Source organism: Podarcis tiliguerta (assembly GCF_965153285.1).
Source record: "Podarcis tiliguerta genome assembly, chromosome: 11".
In the NCBI taxonomy this organism is placed as follows: domain Eukaryota; kingdom Metazoa; phylum Chordata; class Lepidosauria; order Squamata; family Lacertidae; genus Podarcis; species Podarcis tiliguerta.
This window is the reverse complement of record NC_139544.1, coordinates 27,542,777-27,557,736: the sequence shown is the minus strand read 5'-3', so window position 1 is coordinate 27,557,736 and position 14,960 is coordinate 27,542,777. Positions and strand designations below refer to the sequence as shown.

Below are 14,960 nucleotides of genomic sequence, written 5' to 3'. Positions count from 1 at the left end.
GAGGGTCCCAGTAGGGAGAGGGTCCCAGTAGGGAGAGGTAGCCCATCCGCTGGGGAAGGAAATAAGCGTAACACCAGTGGAGAAGGGGGGCAGATGGAGGAATCAGAGAGGTGGCTCCAGGACTCCTCGCCGGAGACCAGCGGGGAGAGCACGGGTACTCCGCTGCCCACACCCACTTTGCGCAGACTTCCGCGCAGGCAGAGTAGGAGGAGACTGGGCGTCAAACAGCTTCTATGCTGGAAGAGGTTCAAGAAACGCCCACTGACGGATTCTGCCAGCGACTGAGGCAGCCACGGAACTTGAGGCTGTCCAGACAAAAAGGGTTCAACCAGGCAACCTAGCCAAGAGTAACGGCAACTTACGCATGAGCAACCCCTAGAACCATTACACCAGAGGATGGAGGACCATGACTTTGAGAAGTCTATCACTCATCTTTAACACAGAGACACATAATCCTTCTTTGATAATGGCTTCACTTTCACGATAAGATGCTCAAGGATTTGACACACTGGCATTTTTTCATGCTTATTCTTGTCTTGATAGATGTGCAATTACTCAGTTATGCATATTACCTAGGTACAGCCATGCTCTGAGGAATGCAAGTATTTAACTCTTAGTTTGTCAGTTTTGTTTCTAGATGATATGCATGCATCACAAAGGTCTATTGAAATACTTATGAAACTTTTGTTGAAAATGCAGAAGGCACGGCTAAAAGCAAGTCTTAAAAAGCAAGTATTAAAATACCCATCCTACTGTGTTTGCCAACCTCGCACAAACACTGCAAATCCCTGGTAGGTGCTGGAACTGATGCAGAGATGCTGTAAAAGCTTTCAAAAGTTATGCCACCACAAAGGATAAACAGCAGCAGCAGCAGAAACCACACATATCTGTAACATTTAATCAGGTCTGGGGTTTTTGCTAAGTAAAGAAATTTGCCCTTTTCTCCTAGCTGCAAACAGAGCCCTTTTCTTCCAGTAGCGAGAAACTGTGCACAGGAAAGAGTTTGTGAGCAACAAAGCCCCTTTTACACAGTAGTTTGGGATAAGCCTGGCACTCACTGCTGTGGAGGTGGAGCTGCTGGGAGCAATCTGCCCTTCCTGGCTAGCTGACTGACAAGGACAATTGAGAAGAAAAAGAAAATAACCAAATTCCTGCACTGCCCTTAATTTGATGACGGTTCTCTGGAGTTCAGAGTTCTGAAACCATTTTCTAGTGTACGATTGAACTTTGTTTTTAAACCAAGCCCATAGGAAAGCTCTGTACAGTAATGCATACATACTGGAAGAGCGAGTTAAAAGACAAAATACTGTGAAACTAAATGCCTTTTGGACAGGATCAGTCAAAGGAAGCTATGAGTGTCTTCAGGAAAATAATAGGAATTGTGACATACATACATAGGCAGCTATTTTGCTGTCAAAAATTCCAAAATAGCCTTGTGATTATCAACTAATAAAAATCTTAGTCATTCTTCAACTTTTTAACATTGCTTTTACTACTTTAAAAATTAAAGGGAAAAGGTAAAGGGACGCCTGGCCATTACCTTATAATATTTTTTATTAATTCTAGCATATAAATCATAAAATGTACCACAAAACCTATCACTTATACAATCTTTTTAGACTTCCATCAGCACCTCTGATGATCCACCGCTTTAACCACTTCTTACGCATTTCTTAACTTTATATTGCCTTTACATCTCTTAACAAATCATCCTCCCCCTTGTCCATTTTTACAATACTTCTAATAATACTCCTCACAAAACTTCTTGCAACCCTACAAATGTCTGTTCTTCACAATTACTGTATTTTTCGCTTTATAAGATGCACCAGACCACAAGATGTACCTAGTTTTTAGAGGAAAACAATTAAAAAAAAATCTGAATCTCAGAAGCCAGAACAGCAAGAGGGATTGCTGTGCAGTGAAAGCAGCAATCCCTCTTGCTGTTCTGGCCTCCATGATGGTTGCGCAGCCTGCATTTGCTCCATAAGACGCACACACATTTCCCTTTACTTTTTAGGGGGGGGGGGGAGTGAGTCTTATAGAGCAAAAAATACAGTACTTTTCAAATAGTCTGTAAATTTACTCCAGTCTTCCATCAATTTCTGGTCTCGCTGGTTTCGAATCCTTCCTGTTAGTTTATCTAATTCTGCATAATCCATTAACTTCATCCTCCATTCTTCAATCGATGGTAACTCTTCTTGCTTCATTTTTGTGGCCAATAATATTCTTGCTGCTGTTATTGCATCTAAAAAGACCTTACATTCCTTTCTATTTATGTCACTCCCCACAATGCCCAATAGAAATGCTTCTGGTTTCTTCTGCAGTGGCTGCTGTCTCTGTCAAAGCCCAATTATCCCCAACAATTGATTACTACCCCTTTTCTATTTCTTACTAGATGAAATTCAGGATTCACCACACTTCACCGGTATCCAAAATATACATCTAGGTTAGGTCTCGGCCTGCATGTCAGTGGGATTACTTAAAAGAACTAAACATGCATATGTCATCTGTCAGAAATCTGGATATTCTTTTCAATTGCTTTCCATGTTTGGCTGAAATCTCCAGTGATGCAAAGGAGGCAAATATCCCATTGTGTTTTGGTCTGTTTATTTTGACTGCTCAGCAAGTTATGTCGTTAATTGTTTACTTTCTTAACGGTTCTAACTTGTGACCTGTGCACTTTAAACTGGCTAGTTTTCTCTGTACACAGATTAATCAATTGCTTTTAGTGTGTGTTCCTTTTCTGTCTCTGCAAACTATTCAGTAGCTTTTAGGATTTGTAAGTTTTATCACGTGTACTGGGTGACTGTTATTTCACTGAAAGCTACTTTTCATAAAATGATCCTCGCAGACACCACATTGCTTTTATTTAAGTGTTGTTTTACTCCGTTTTTGCACTGGCTATCTTTTTTTTGTGTGTAAGTCAGTAACATGGCTTTTATTGAAGAAATATTAAGTATAAATGGAATCCTCTAGGAGTAATAAGTTGAGGCAAGACTTAACAGTGTGATTTGATTAATCAACAGTGACAACAAGTAGTTTTCTGTTGGAGGCCCTCCTCACCACGCCATGCTTCTCCAGGAATCATCCCTAAACTCCCGTCCCAGTTCTTTTCAAAGGGAATTCATACAAATTACTAGGACTGTTATAATAGGATTAGGTTTATTGTCCTTTTATTTATCCTTTTCTAACTGATGTGGTATAAAAAACTGCACACACACAACCTGCACATACTTGTGAAGTTCCCCTCCATTCAGGGAGTTTGGCAACCAAGACTTATATCTTGATTACCTTTAATCACCACATAATTATCTCTGCCGATGAGAGTGTCAGCAATCAACAACTAGTCTGCCATCACTCCTCCCCAGAAGACCCGCATTTCCCCTCCATTCAGATAGTCATGCTGACTTAAGAGTCTGGGTGAAGCAGCAGGGGACATCAGGGGCAGAGCTACTCAGATCTGCTCCTTGCTCCCATGTTGATGTGCATATAAGAAAGGGAAAGTTCCTTGAAATTATAATATGATGTAGTGCAGACTCTGCATGCTAAAATGTATATACATATTTTCCTACACTTGAGAATGGGAGGGAAGGAAGCATTTTGAGAGCGGGCTGACTGGGTGATACATATAAACACCAGGATATACCATATATTGCTTGGTTTTGCAGTGTTTGGGATTAGTCTCAAAATTTATATACTCTTCAGCACAATATGATTTCCCTAGATGAGCAGCAGTGAATACAATCAATGGAAAAAATATTGCATAAAAATGTTTACTATAAAATCGTTAATAGTAGTAACAATAATATACAATAAGAACAAGAAATTACAATATTAGTATACTGACATTGACATAGAACTACTTTAACCATTGTCTGAAATTTTGCTTTCTACAATGTTTATTTTCTAACTGTTGCATTTCATAGTCGTCTGCACAATATATATTTAATTTTGCATCATTATTTTGCTAGCTCCATATAATAGAAAATTTGATACTATTTAAGGCTTCTTCCTTCTAAGACATCATATATATCATTCAATGTATATTCGAGGTATTTTATAAGTTCTTCTGAGTCTTTTTCTAAATAGCTAGTTATAATACTTCCTACCCAATCATCAAACATGTTATATCCAACTCCGAAACCATCTGGCACAACTGGTCCAAACCCACCATGATTAATTGCTTCACTGCCTAGTGTACTAGTTGAAACTATAATATGGTTTATGTTTTTGTAGGCTGGGTCATTATAAATATCAGGCATACGTCCACCTCTGCGCTGGACGAGGTACTTCAAGGCAAATAAATGGCGATCAAATCCTTGGCCTGGATTTAAAAAAAAGGGCAAATGCATAGAGTAAGTATTAAAACAACAACAGGGCTTACAGATCCTGCCTACTAAAAGAGGCCACAAATACTTGAAACCCACACATGAATGACCAAAAGCTCAGGTGAAAAAGAAAGCTAGCTATGTTCACTAATTTCAAGCGGTCTGCCCCGATTATGACTACCCTTGGATACAACCTAATGTACAGAAAGTGAGCTAGAGCATTTTGATTATATACTTAGCAAATATAATTTTCCATTCTAGTTATATGAAATAGAAAACACTACTTGCACATGATTTTGTGAAAACACCTCCATTAAGTGATAGCTTTTAAACAGCTTCAAGCGCTTTCTTCTATCATTGACTTGATGCCATTCCTGATTTTTATATTTTCCTATTATCCTGGAATGACCTGCAACTTTGTCTAATGATGCCAGACAGCTAGACACCCATGAGTATCCCCAAAGATACACTGAAATGTCTCCCCACTAAGCATAACCATACTTCATCTTACTAGGGGGTGTGTGGCCACATTTGGTTTAACATGACATGCATGTGCCTACCTTCCTTCTGATCTTCTGTGCTATATCTCCTCAGTTTGTTAGAGCATGGTGCTGATAAAGCCAAGGTTGCAGGTATGATCCCCGTATGGGACAGCTTCATAGTCCTTATTACAGGGGGTTGGTCCCTTCCAACTCTACAGTTCTGTGATTCTCCCACACAAGAATCTGAAAGTGTTAATTTTTTTCTCAACCTCTCATTGTGTGGTTTGGCACTAATTGGTCTCAACAAACCAGCTTCATAATCTATGATTTCAAGTTGGTATATTTAATGGTAAACTATGGTCTGTGGTTTAGATGCAAAAAGGCAAATTTAAGCTTCTAAGCGCCTCCAGGCTACAGGAGGAAATAGGAGGGGAAAGCATGTAAACCTGGAAGGAAGGTAGGCTCATAAATGCCACCCTAAAACACTATTTAGCATGGCATCTGAATGTCTATGACTGTTAGGAAATATACCAAATTTTAGAACATTCCTGTTTCATATTGTATTTATTTTATTTAAGGCTGTGTTTGATCATCTAGCAATCTCAGGAGAGTACACTGAAACAAATAAACAGACTTCAAATTACAGGGCAGATAAAAACGAACCACACCAAGTACAATAGTAATTAAAACAAATTCAGATAACCTACATAACTAAGAGAATTGTTTAGCAAATATCTAAGCAATACTGTTTTTAGCTGGTGACAAAAACTCAAATGTTGGTGCTAGCCATATCCTGAAAGGGAGGGCATTCCACAACTGAGGCTCCACCACAGAGGAGGCCCTCTCTTAGGCTACCACACAGCAGATGTCATTGAAGTGTGGTAAAACATAACTGGCATCCCTCAATGACCTTAATTTAGGGACAGGACAGTAGTGAATAGACTCTCCTAGTTTCACGAAGTTCCAAAGGACATAAGTAAGCTGCTATCAAGTGAGGTGCTATTACTGTTATGTCAGTTTGTGTTTTAAATGTTGAAATGTTTTTTTGTTGTTGTTCATGTTTGTATGATGTTTTCAGCTTGTATTTTTGTTGTGAACTGCCCTGAGATCTACGGATGAAGGGCGGTATACAAATTTAATAAATAAATAAAATAAATGAATAAAGCTGGCTTTTGAATGATTCAGAATTTTTTATCAGACCAAAAGGGGGAAAAAGCCCTAATGCTGTATCACTGGGGTGATGCTACCTATCAAGTTCGGCTAGAATAACAAAAGATACAAGGTTTTAGAATGCAGACACCGTAAAGAATAGATGTTGCTGGTGGGTTTAATACAAATAGCTCCTCTAGGGGGACAGAACTGGACCTATAATAACCAAAATGCAAATAGCTCTTCATAATTGCAAATCTAGCCAATTTTGAATTACAGAGAATCCTTCAAAGAAGAGACTTTTTAAAAAGTCACATATCTTCATTTCAACATGCTTTGTACTCTTCATTTAGAGAGCTTTTATTTTAAAAGGCATGTGGTGAGAGGTTAACATTATAAATATACTAGAGAAAGGGCATTTTTCTCCTCATAAGAACCAGTATGGTGTAGTGATCAGATCAGGGCTAAGGCCACTGGAGTTCAAAGCCCCATTCAGCCATAAATCTCAGGCTAGTCACAAAGGCTGCTGCAATCTTTTGCACTGTTACCTAGCAATAAGCAAGTCCCATTGAATTCAATTAACTTAATCTTGAGCAGACATGGATAGGATTGTGCTGTCAATCTGTCAGCCTAACTTACCTCACAGGGTTGTTGTGAGGATAAAATGGGCATGGGAGAATGACGTATAATGCCTTGAGCTCCTCAGAGGAAGGGGGATATATAAATGAAATAAAGTATGAAAAATATTACTGCACTATCTATCTCTCAGCAAGGTCTTTAGTTAAATGAAGAAAAGCCAGAATGAATGTATCTCCATGTGAAAACTCCTAGAAAACATTACCCTTTCTGTAAGACAAGTCAAACAACAGAAATCCAATATGTATGAGAAAATGTTGAAAAGGCCTAACCTAATGTAGCCTCCAGCTGCAAGCGTCTATGGTACTTCGAACATTCGTCAATCATGTTTCTCATATCTTCAGTGCTATGCTTCCCTCGTTGATCAATAAATGCAACTGTGCATTTTTTTGTATACACAGATGTTGGTCGAATTGTTTCAGTGCGACCATGCTTAAAAGCTGCAGTACTACATGCTTCGTAAGAAGGAAGAAGTTTTCCATACTGGTGATAGACAGCCATCTGGCATGCAAGCTGAAACACAGCATCAGGGCTCAAATTTTGATTTATTAAATATTGTTTTCCAAACTTTTTATACTTAAGCGTTCTAACACAGAACATTCCCCTTTTTTGATCAAATTTCTGACGTGCAGCACTTATAGCAGATGTTATTGTGTGATCCATATTAAATTCAAGCTTGTCACATGATGTAACAAATAGAGCTGGACTGGCTTGTGGTACAAGAGCCGGGTGCTCTGTGCTGTCTCTATAGACTTCATTAATAAAACGCAGAATTGCAATTCCATCTCCCCAAGAGTGTTCAAAATTTATTCCTGCAGTACCATCACTAGTGACAATCAGACTAAAAGATTTGTCAAACCAGCGATTGAAACCATATCCATGAAGAAAACAATGAGTGAGTTCAAGTTCATTTTGGGGGGAAGCTCTATCTAAGCAAAGACAAAATACGGCACTGTCAATTTTCTTGAGGTTTTCTTCGTTACCTTTTTGAACAAGTTCCTGTCTTAGTGTTGCCCAGGTATTTCTATCTTCAGTTGTCAGGTAGCAAAGTTCAAACTTAGGCAACCGATCAGCATCGTGTATTATTTGTGTTAAATGAGCCAGGATTTCAGATGGGTGTAGAATGTTACCAAAAGCATCCAATACTTCAAAAACATAGAGATGTCCATTTCTCATCACCAACAAATGTCTTGCAAATTCACTTGTGAACAATGCATCTTTGCTTAAATTAGGAATTCTGGTGCTGTTGAAGAGTGACTTATATTGTGACATGTCTAAAGGATATGCATTCACCAAATACGCTCCATACCAGGATATACTAGGTGGAAGAATGCGGATAAAATGTTTGAATACTTTACTCTGACCCCATTTGCGATTGACATAATATATATCTGGCCGCAAATAGTTATTCTTCAGGCTGTTAAGAAATTTTAATGATGATACAACCAGATTTGTTGCTCTCACTATTTGCCTGTTGTATTCCGGTTTTGGATCAGGATTTAAAGTAATGAAAGGGTTGTAGTTGAAAACAATTGGATCTCTTGCAGAAAGATACATATCATACCAGGGCCCTACAAAAACAAAAACAATCCAGTTAATAAAATGCACATTTGGCTCTTTGATATATCAAAGATAGTTGCACAATCAAATCCAAGAGGTCACCAGTTGGATAACAATGTCACATGTGCCATTAAAGAAAAAAAGTCTACCTTAAGAAAGTTGAAGTCTTACCCAAATAAGAACAGTTTTGGTCACACACACACACACACACACACCCTCAAAAAGGATGTTGTAGAGCTGGAAGATGTGCAGTTCACAAAACGATCAAGGGACTGGAGCAACTTATTTTTTTTAGCTTAGAAAAAAAGCAGACATAAGGGAACATGAGAGACATGTACAAAAGTATGTGTGGTGTTGAAAAATTCAGTACCCCAGAGTAATCAGTTGAAGCTGAATTTCAGGGAGATTCAGGACAGAGAAATAGAAATAACGTATTTCATGCAGGGTATTGGTAAACTATGGAATTTTGCTACCATGTGATGTAGTGATGGCTGATAACTTAATCAGCTCTACAGGGGGATTAGATGAATTTATGGAGGATAAACCTATCAATGATGGCTATATATTCCCTCCAATATCAGAAGTATGCCTCTAAATGATAGTTGCTGGGAATCTTAAGTGGGAGAGTGCTATTGTGCTTATGTCCTGCTTATGGGATTCCCATAGATATTTACTTAGTCAACAGCAACAGAGTGCTCAACTATACCGGCTTTTGGTCTGATCCAATAAGCTCTTCTTATATTGGTCAATATTTATTCACCTAATACTAACAGAATATGTGTATTCATTAAGCTAAAGGTAAAGGGTAAAGGGACCCCTGACAATTTAGTCCAGTCATGAGTGACTCTGGGGTTGCGGCGCTCATCTCGCTTTAAAGGCTGAGGGAACCAGCGTTTGTCTGCTTCCGCAGACAGTTTTCCGGGTCATGTGGCCAGCATGACTAAGCCACTTCTGGCGAAACCAGAGCAGTGCACTGAAACGCCAGTTTACCTTCCCGCCAGAGCAGTACCTATTTATCTACTTGCACTGTGTGCTTTCAAACTGCTAGGTTGGCAGGAATTCATTAAGCTAATGAATACTAAATAAGGATATTACCTGGAGAATATGCAACACAGAGACTTGACTGTTCCAAAACTTGAAACAAAACCAGTGATTTAAGAACTTTGAAAAACACTGAAGATAACAATTATTTTTTGTGTGTGGAGAGTAATAGAAGTCAAGACTGGTCATACTATATATGCTTCTGAGGACCAAAAGATACAGGATAATGTGTATTCTACCAGACAGAAAGCTTCAGCAGAGGTACAGAGTTCATTCAGCTGACCATTTTGAGTGCTTAGTTTTTCTGCTTGAATTATGTTTTGTCTGCAATTTGAAAATAGAAAGTGATCATGTGACAATTCTGTTATTCACCTAGATATCTTGAGTGAACTAGTCATTGTGCAATCAGCTTTTTAGGTTTTGAGATAGAGCATTCAACTGCAGTCTCCACATGAAGTGAAATTCTTACATGACTACTTTATCACAAACATATAATCTGGTGGGGGAAAACAATCAGCGCATAACGAGAGAGCATGGTTGTTGAAAAATAATTCCTAAACTGTCTCTGGAATAAACATCAATAACAGTAAGAAAGTTCATGGGCATTTTTTTAATTGCAAGAAAATTAAAAACCAACCTGCTATATAACTTGTATGCTTATTAAGTCTATCATGTTCCAGAAGATCACGATGTATTAACCTCCCTTCTCCAGCTTCAAACTTTCTAGCAATTTTTTCAGTATTTCTAGAAATTGAAAAAGTGTTATTCATCTTAGCACTGGCTTTCAATAGTATTTACTATAATAAATTATAATATTTAGTTAATATAATTTCCTTTTATGTAACACATATATGCAATATATAGTGCCATCCTTACGCACCTGGACATAAATGTAGGTTGTGCAGGAGTAGTGTTTCAACGAATCACACATTAAATAAACATTATATGAAATGAATGGATTAAGTAAATATGACTCTGAAAAGAGTCGATTTAGGTATGCTCCTTAATCAAAGTCAAGGCTAACAAATACTGTAAATAGAAATTGTTGTAATTCCAGGCTTGGAGTTTTTGAGGAAGTAAATGTTTATATGAATTCTATTTAGGAGTCCATAAAGTCAGTTTGCTATGACAGGTCTTCCTGAACTTGTTGCATGAATCATTGACCTGGATTATCAACACAAATTCCAGGTCCCCTATGGTGTCTACAAATTCCAGAGAACTCAGAAGAGTCTTCTACTGTGCATGTGGAAAGAACCTGAGGTGGGACTGGTCTCTCTTATCAGGGGCCTTAGCAGCTAAGTTTTAAAGAAGCAGAAGCAGCAAAAGGACTTGGGCTGTTTCTGCCACCTCTCAGACCCAGTATGAAGTCACACCAGAACCCCTCTCCCTGGTTCCTTCAGCAAAAGAAGGCAGAAGAAGCAGAAGTCCATCCCTAGTATATTGTGCCACTTCTGATTCTCCAAAGCCGAGCAAGAAGTGAGTGGTAGAGCATACCACTCCTTGCATAATCTGCACACACCAAAGAATTTGAGGAAAGGGGGAGAGGAAGTGCACTGCCAACCAAAAACAAGGGCTGGACCCCTAATTATTAGTGAAACAGCACCATCAACATATATGTCCCAAGTAAGTGTGCAAAGGATTGCATCTTAGATTGTTTTCATTCAGCTAGGGATGCAAACTATGCTTTTAAGTCAAAGGTTTCACAGAAATTGTGGTTTCTGAGGAGCGGGAAGGGGCACCATACATTTGTTCTGGGAAGGAGTTACCAGTAAATATAAGAAGCTATTTTACATTGAGTCAGAGAATATGTCCAGCTGGTTCAGGCTATGTATACACAACAGTAATGTGTCCATTTGAAAAAAGACAAAAACAAGATATAGGCGGTCCTGGCAATGTGTGTGTATCCACAACTGCTCAATAATTTTGTAGGTGGGCTTATATCAAGATCACAATCACCACTTCCTTCTTCATTCATCTGGGACATGCGCAGGGAGGAAAAGTCATGGATAAGCTAAACAAGGCATGGGTTTTCAAATGGGTACTAAGTAACCAAACGGAACCTTGTGGATGGCAGGATCTAGAATCAATATTAATATCATCATCATCATTATTAATTTGTACCCTGCCCATCTAACTGGGTTGCCCCAGGCATTCTGGGTGGCTTCCAGCATATAGAAAAACAAAATAAAACATTAAACCTTAAAAAGCTTCTCTATACATGGCTGCCTTCAGATGTTTCCTAAATGTTATATAATTACTCATCTCCTTAACATCTGGTGGGTGGATGCCACAACTGAGAAGGCCCTCTGCCTGGTTCCCTGTAATCTCACTTCTCGCAGTGTGAGGACCGCCAGAAGGGCCTTGGGCTGAATAATGGGGGTGATGACGTTCCTTCAGGTATACAGGGCTGAGGCTGTTTAGGGCTTTAAAGGTCAGCACCAGCACTTTGAATTGTGCTCGGAAATGTACTGGGAGCCAATGTAGCTTTTTCAGGACAGGTGTTATGTGGTCTCAGCAGCTGCTCCCAGTCACCAATTTAGCTCCCGCATTCTGGATTAACTGTAGTTTCGAGTCACCTTCAAGGGTAGTCCCACATAGAGGGCATCAAAGTAGTCCAAGTGGGAGATAACCAGCGCATCAAGACTGAAAGCAGCTTGTTGAGAACAGGCATTAAAAATTCTTGATTGAGAAAAGTTACATTTTTGTGCTACAAATAGGTTAGTGTGTACACAGCCTCTATCTTATTTCTACACTAAATAATAGCATCTCTGCAGGGTTTCAGACAAGATGCTGAAGATTGAACCTGGGACAATCAGTATGCCAAGCATGTACTGTGCTACAGCTCTTCCTATTGGCAAGGGGCACCAATAGAAAACACATACAGAGCCATACAAGAGAGTAGTTGTTTAAGCAGCTGCTGGTGATAGAGCTGGAGAGCAAATGTTAATTTTTGTGTTTACATTTGACATATTGAAATAATTGCAAGTGTCATTTCTTGTACCTGTACTCTTCTTCATTCAATAGTGGCTTCTGGGCAGCTAAATATCTATTAATAGTATCCTCCAGTTTTGGAATAGGCAATCTACAAAGGGATATGACAAATTATAGATCCGGCACATAAATCCTCAGAGATTACTACCTCCCCTTCAATATACCAGCCCACCTGTTCATTCATATTTAAATTAATAATTTATGGCACATAGACACATAATTTATAGATTACCTGGAGTGGGGGAGAATAAATACTCTTTTAATTTGCAAAGCCTTTGTTGTCTGATAACCCAGAGGTGATTCTTACTTGCCACAAGTATTATTTTAAAAAATTAAAGACAACTTAAATGATGAAGACACCAAACCCTCTTCTCTAGAAATGTTAAAAACAGTAAGAGTGGAAAGACTACTAGTTCTGTTTCCACAATGATACATTCACACTGAATCTTTATGCCTTCTAAGATTTAAAGGATATAATGCACAATGAAAATCAGAGGAAGCAAAATAAATCACTTATCACGGACCCCCTACAGTAGCAAACCAGCAGTGCCCCTCTCATACTGATTTATATCTGCAATGTCAGCAGGTGAGGACCAGTATGAGCTATCCCCATGCTCACAGAAACATGCATGCAGATACACAACAGAATTTTGTCCTGTGAGGGTCAGAAGTGCTGAGACACTTGTCTCCTACAAAAAGCATCTTATTTCAAGCAGCTTAATGCTTCCTACAATCCTGCAGTATAATCAGGATGATTAAACAGTTATTAAATGCTGCACACTTTCCACCTGTGTACTACATCCATTTATGGATCGTGAGCAGCCATTGAACAGGGTGCAACTATTCCAGTTAAACTAGACATATTAAGGCGTAACTAGTCTTAATTAATGTTTAGGTTTACCAGGAAAACTGATATGAGATTAGTTTTAATAGAACAAATGTTAGGTGGACAGATGTGCACACAATGTCAATAAATATTATTTATAAATCAATCAATGAAGGAATCCTTCTCAGGTCCTTCTTCTGCCAGGACATGCATGAGAGCATTGGCTGCAGTTTGTAAGTGTGTTGTGTGAATGCTCCCTGCAGTCCTCCAGAAGCTGGAAACAGGCTAGTTTAACCTCTGGTTTGCTAGCAAAACTGAATTACAGTGTCAAAAAATGATGCACGTCTAAAAAGTGTGTCACCAACATGAAAAGCTTGGAAAGCTCTGGGCTTTGCTAGCGTCCCTTATCAGTGTTCCATCTCTGCATGGTGTACCCACAATGGATCCTAGTGTTAAGCTGGCATGCACAAAAAGAGTCTTGTGGTGCCTTGACGCCTAAGAGCACAATCCTATCTGTTTACCAGAAAATGTACTTCCAGAAAGCTCAACCAACTTGCCCTAAAGTAAGTGGCCATAGGATCACAACCCAATATACTGCACAGCATAAGTTTCTGCAGGTGGTAACTGCAGCTTTTTAAGACGAGAGCTTTTTAAAATGGTCCTGAGACGACTCACAATGCAAACATACAACGTGGTCAAATAAATCTTACTTATATTTTGCACTTCAGGGTGGAAGGAGGAGCTCACTCAGGTAGGATCAGCCCCAAGCACTCTGCCCAACAAGCGGGCCGGCTTTCACTTGAGGTGCCTCGTTGCGTTTGCTCTTAAGTGCAACCAACTGTGCATATATAACCCCTGTGGGAACTGGAACGAGTGGCTTTTTGGGAAGAGCAGGAGGAAGAAGAAGGCCCGAGGGACCTGCTCGCCTTCCCGCTTCCTCCTCAGCTCCTCTTTCTCCCTCACACCCACCACCCACCCCCTGCAAGTCTGGAGCAACGGCGACGCGGGGGAACCTGGGCAAGCTGGGCTGGAAGTGCATGGTAGGAATGGTGCTCCGGTGCACGAAGTGATGGTCCGTGTCCTGCTCCGACACGATGCCTTCCAGCTGCCCCACGGTCCTCCAGTAGCGGCGGCTCCTGGCCGCGCTGCTCCACAGGGCCGCGGCGCCCCACCGTGGCCTCGCTCGGTGCATGTTACGTTGAGGAGGGGGGGAGCAGGCGGAGCAGAGCAGGCGCCAAACGATCCTCGCCGGCACGCGCTTCTTAGAATGGCGGCAAACGGCCGCGGCGGGTGGGGGGGGGCGCTCGGGCGGTAACCAGGGCAACGCGACGGAGCGCGAGAGGCCGTTGCTCTTCTGCAGAGGCGGCGCGGGCGAGCGCTGAGGCGGCCTTGTTCCTTGAGTCTCCCTCATGGCCCCCTCGTCTCGTGCTCTTTTCTTCTTCTTGGGGTTGGGGGGGGGGTAGAGCTTCTCCCCCGCCTCATATTTTATTCCACCTCGGTCGGTGTATGTTTCTAGGTCACCCGTTTTACCTTACAGTGCCGGATTTACGTATAAACTAAACAAGCTATAGCTTTAAAAATTTAAAGAAAAAAACACAACTGGATGTAAATTTCCAAAATAGAAGATAAAAAACAAATAAAATAAAACCTACATACAGCAACAGTGTTTTGTGTTGTGTAGGCGCCTATGATGTAACTAATGGGCCCCGCCTGCTAGCCTGGTCCCTAAAATACCACTGGTTTGCTCATTTCTATATATAGGGTTGTATTTCACTATTAATATACTTCTTTTTAATTTTATTTCAGTTCAATAATTACTTTGATAAAATACATATTTTGTTATGTGCAAATGGCTTTAGATACCTATTAGGTCGATAAATTACCATATAGCATATGTTCAACACAAAAAACAGTGACAATTTGTTGTTGACAAAGGGCAGCTGGATA

General features: G+C 40.1%; 2 protein-coding genes across 5 annotated transcripts in view; one reads left to right on the top strand and one right to left on the bottom strand.

The window, feature by feature from the left end:
- Positions 1-3,756: 3,756 nt before the first annotated feature.
- Positions 3,757-14,424, bottom strand: LOC310659879 (carnitine O-palmitoyltransferase 2, mitochondrial-like; the record flags this gene model as incomplete). Of its 2 annotated transcripts, none has more annotated exons than XM_083403946.1 (5): positions 3,757-4,324; positions 6,868-8,166; positions 9,834-9,940; positions 12,198-12,278; positions 14,027-14,424. In XM_083403946.1, 5 exons carry the CDS (start codon positions 14,422-14,424, stop codon positions 3,996-3,998), a joined length of 2,214 nt encoding a protein of 737 aa, XP_083260072.1. In that variant the 3' UTR covers positions 3,757-3,995. The 2 variants fall into 2 exon arrangements, with proteins under 2 accessions (XP_083260072.1, XP_083260073.1); XM_083403947.1 differs by having other exon boundaries at positions 7,579-8,166.
- RHOBTB3 (Rho related BTB domain containing 3) overlaps positions 14,392-14,960 on the top strand; it is a 34,061-nt gene continuing 33,492 nt past the window's right edge. Inside the window, exon 1 of one of the 3 annotated variants that reach the window (XM_083404044.1) lies at positions 14,392-14,517. The gene's annotated coding sequence lies outside the window, so the exon portion shown is untranslated. Of the gene's footprint in view, positions 14,518-14,621; positions 14,706-14,960 lie in introns of those variants that run through there. The other 2 variants (XM_083404045.1, XM_083404043.1) reach the window with 2 other exon arrangements.